The sequence below is a fragment of the Aplysia californica genome, unplaced genomic scaffold (genome assembly GCF_000002075.1).
Source record: "Aplysia californica isolate F4 #8 unplaced genomic scaffold, AplCal3.0 scaffold00162, whole genome shotgun sequence".
Classification (NCBI taxonomy): domain Eukaryota; kingdom Metazoa; phylum Mollusca; class Gastropoda; order Aplysiida; family Aplysiidae; genus Aplysia; species Aplysia californica.
The window spans coordinates 797,633-802,251 of NW_004797432.1; the positions used below are offsets into that span (position 1 = coordinate 797,633).

A 4,619-nucleotide genomic window follows, 5' to 3' on the forward strand; every position below is an offset into this window, starting at 1 on the left:
AAAGTATTGATATTAATTAAAAGCAATCAACGACTGTTCATGGATTTCATAAATTATAACTACCCTATAAAATCTATTGCTTTTAATCCTATAAAAAGTTCTATAATTAAAAATTGCCATATCAAGAAAATATATTGGACTAAAAAATGTCATGAAACAAGTCACACAGGACATCACCAGCCTGATACTATAATGAAATGTGATAATGTAAAGTTGCTATAAAAATCTGAAAATTTGTAAAAACTGTTTCTCAAAAATGAATACTGCACATCATTTGGACTATTTACAATGATGACTCAAAGACAAACACTAAATGACATATCATTTTTGCTATTTACAATAATCAATATAAACGGTTTGATAATTCATAACAATATATGAACACATACTGCATACAGCTACCATGTAATAGAAAGAAAATAGAACCTAACAAAATACTGTCTTGAAAATTTCGAAAGGCACAAGCTGGTAATTAATGTTACTGTACTTTTTAATCAAACCAAACTGACACAACTGCTATGATTTGGCCTGCATTTTACCAGAGCAGAGCAAAGTAGTGCAAGTAACAAATTTCTTGATATTTGGAAGACAATATCTGCATAAAAGGAATGTGAGAAGACAAAAAAAGGTCCTGTGACTGGCATTGTAACATTTTACAAAAAGCAGGCATGCCACCTTCCCACCCCCAACAATTATAGAAAACAAAAATAGGCTGGCCTAATAGCTAGCATAAATCTTGACACGAGATAGCCCAATGCACAATAAAAAAACAAACGAAACAAAAAAACCAAAGAGAAAAACGAAAACATAGACCCATCCCAGATGACCACACGAGACCTTGACCCCTGTGCATATTATTGAAATACATTACTCTCAATACTCTAGACCAGCCAGTTGTTTTGAAATGGACATCTTCAGGTACTGAATTATACACACACAGGACCTAAGAACTATAACCAAAACCCAAAACAATGTGACATAATAAAAACAGAAACGGGGGTTAATGAACTTGCTGTGGATGTACCTGCAAAGGCAAAGGCTACCACAAACGGGTCACTGCATCTGGTCTCTTGTACATGTTATCCACCAACCTAACAATTCCATTGTAAAAAATCTTCACAAAAATACGCTGCCCAATTGGTTTTTATAAAATTTTATATAAATTTATGAAGAAAAGGTTTTTTTAAAAATCTAGCCTCAATTGGGGGGGGGGGCCGGCAAAGAGACATTTGAGGGTAAGTTGCTCCACGGATGTTTGACCTCACATCAGTATCAAAACAAAGTAACCAAAGTTGGATTCTTGTATTAGCAACTGCCTTCCGTGGCAAAGAAAGTTCTCGAAAACAGCGATGGCCTTAAACACAAAAAGCTATTACTAACGAATGAAAAAAAAAAGACATACTTTGGGTATGGAACCATCACTGCTCCACCAACAAATTGCAATGGCAAATCTGAAAATATTATCTCATAAAAATCAGTTTGCTGTAATTATAATTTGGGGGTGGAAATCAGGGTCACAGACGAGACAATGAATGGAATGTACTTTTCAAAAACACAACCAAAAGAGTAAATTAAAGAAAACTGTCACAACCGAGAGAAGAACGTCACACATTTTCACTGACCATTTTAACGCTAATCTGTTTCACTGAACTATTAACATCTACACTTAACATGAACATTTCCCAAACACATTAATTACACATGACTGAATAAAAATTTGTAAATGGCAAAGGAAAGCAGAAAGAACACCTAAGGCAGCTATCTAACTATGTTTACTTCTGCTCCACAACATTGTCATTTAGACAAAGTTATGAGGAATTATGATCAACTATAATTACTATTCAAAGTGACCGACTACAGACCTGCAGTTGCTTGGTTTTTGCTCACCAGCGGACCCAAAGACATGAGAATAAACATGCTCATTGTGACATATAGTATGGACCTAGTACAAAAAGTGTGGGTCAAATTTTACAAAATCAAAAACTTTTGACACATACTGAACAAGTTTGTAAAATACAGTCTTACAAACCAAAAAAGAATCTTTCAACAATGATGCTGGAGGTACAATAATGATCACATAAAATAAAAACTTAATTTATTATAAAGAAGCAGGGTAAAAAAAAAAAAAAGAATACTGAAAAGTACAATTTTAATACAGAAAAAAAAAATCACCACCAACCAGCACACCACAAAAAGATGACCACTCACTACTCGGTCAACGGCTACCAGTCAGGAGACTTTTTGAGGCACCATATATCCCTCTGGCAGTGGGGCTTGGGGTGGAGCAAGGGTTCACCGTGGGTACTTGGCTGCAGTGGAAGGCCGTGCGGCCTGCTGAACGAGGGAGTGAGGAGGGGGCAGAAGACTGCGAGTCGCTGGACGATCTTGGTGCGGGAGTAGGGCGGCCTACAGGAGAAGTGCGGAGCCTTGTGCTGTTCCTCGGGGTTCTGAGCACACAGTCCACTGTACTGATGTAGTCACCGAGGGGACAGTACTTCACCGTGTGAGCTTTAGGGCCAGTGGCACCACACTTGGGGCAGATGAACCTGAGGAACCAAAGCAGGAGACATTTGTAACATCTGATGGCAAGGACAACTGGAGGAGGCATTACATGGGTCAAATGTGGAGTACAGAAATGTTTTTTATTCTATGCTCAGGGATGGAAACATCAGTCCAAAATTTACTGAGAGAGATAGAGAGAGAGAGAGAGAGAGAGAGAGAGAGAGAGAGAGAGAGAGAGAGAGAGAGAGAACAGGACCAGAGTCACTTCCAACCCCCCTCTCCCCATTCAACAAATATAAAAAATGACACTGTGCAAGATGTCAACCTGTCCAAGACAAATACACTATTCTACTCAGTGTGGGCCTATATTGTATTCATGGTAAGCTTCCCAGGAAGTTGAGATTGTTTCAAAATACTATCAGATCTGCTGGGAGTTTGTGCTCACTACATATACACAAATGCTATCTATACTACTCAACAATAATTACAATAGGAGGCCGTCTTTGAAATTTTCAACTAGATCTACACGTGTATTTTGATGTCCTCATGGTTTTATGCACCCCTCATAATTTAGCAAAATTTTATCATTTTTTGCATAATTTCTCAATATTTTCCTTTATCATTCTTTGTTAAAAATTAACAGAATCGCATAATTCCACATTTTTGGGCTCAGTTTGCATAATTTTAGAATTTTTCTAGCATAAAACGACAGCAGGGATAAATTTTGTACTCACTTTTCCAAAATAGGGCATATGACCTCCCCGCGTTCGTTCTTGATGACATGGGTGTTGTACACTGCTGGTTCCTCCTTGTTGTTACGGCAAAAGACGCAGAACTGCTTCTTGCCAAGGGGCTTCATGGTTCCCAGCACGCGACGAGCCTGGACATGGGCAAGTTTCAAACAGTTACTTGAAGAAATTTTTGACAATTTGAGCTTTGTCCGAGTCTCTTGTTTCTATTTCAGCGAGTGCCATAGAAAGATAAGTGGATAGACATGTAGAGAGAGAGGGAGAGAGAGGAGAGAGAGAGAGAGAGAGAGAGAGGAGACGAGAGACAGAGACGAGAGGACAGAGAGAGAAATGTATCTTGAAAAGTAGTTCAAAGCTTCCTGCAAAATGGGACCTGATCATTCATATATATATATATGGGAAGTGTGAAGAATACCGGACCACTCGTACATTATTGCGCGATAAAGTGGGGTATGTGGGGAGGGTGGTTGGGGTGGAGGAGGGGGGAGGGCAGGTTCAGGGGGGTCTCCCCCCTGACAAAATTTTAATGAATAGATCTACCGGTCCGAGATTCTCCATTGAGAGATATTAAAAACGGGAAAATTATGAATTCCTAAGGTTGAAACACAGGCAAAGTCAGTCCGCTGGTCCGGTATTCTTCAAGGCCATTCTTCAATCTTACCTACTCGTTCATCCTATAGGCTATATGAATACTCTTTGGATCCTAGAGGCCCCACAATATGTACGTTCTAAACTGCCGGGTCGGAATGGAAAGGCAAACATGGGAGCAGAACCGTAGATACGGATGAAAAATGGGTGGGGAGAAAGAAAGACACATAGAGAAGGGGAAAGAGAAGGCGACCAAGAGAGAGAGACTAGAGAGAGATGGGGGGGGGGGGGGGGGGGGAGGGAGAAAAAAGAAAGGGAGTTAGTGGGGGAGGGGCGAATAGAGAGAGACTGCTCGATTGAAATTTCGAAGTGGCTATTCCAGTGCGCAATCACCGTTTTGTACCGTAAGCAAAGTCTACTGGAGTCCGAATGGTTTCCTGTTGCTATTCGGATTTTAAACTACTTTTAATCTAGATCTAGATCTAGATCTAGAATCTAGATCCTAGATCTAGATCTAGCTAGATTATTACACTAGGCGGCCTACGTTTCACGACTACAAAAGGATCACGGCGAACATAAAATTCATAACGAAGTGTATACAGACCCGGTAGTGTGTGTGTGTGTGAGAGAGAGAGAGAGAGAGAGAGAGAGAGAGAGAGAGAGAGAGAGAGAGAGAGAGAGAGATCAGAAGGAAGTGCTAGCAAAATGGATAAGACATCATGCCCCAGTTGGCAGGAGAGAATGAGAGAAAGATAAGAGTGGAAAATGGGTGGGGAGAAA

The 4,619-nt window shown here is 39.9% G+C and overlaps 1 protein-coding gene across 1 annotated transcript in view; it reads right to left on the reverse strand.

Annotated features, from left to right (window-relative positions):
• Positions 1-1,233: 1,233 nt before the first annotated feature.
• LOC106011687 (nanos homolog 2) overlaps positions 1,234-4,619 on the reverse strand; it is a 5,396-nt gene continuing 2,010 nt past the window's right edge. Inside the window, exons 2-3 of the mRNA XM_013082156.2 lie at positions 3,237-3,382; positions 1,234-2,546 (exon numbers count right to left, since the gene is read on the reverse strand). Coding sequence (XP_012937610.1) covers positions 2,216-2,546; positions 3,237-3,382 — 477 coding nt within the window. The 3' untranslated portion in view covers positions 1,234-2,215. The remainder of the gene's footprint in view (positions 2,547-3,236; positions 3,383-4,619) is intronic.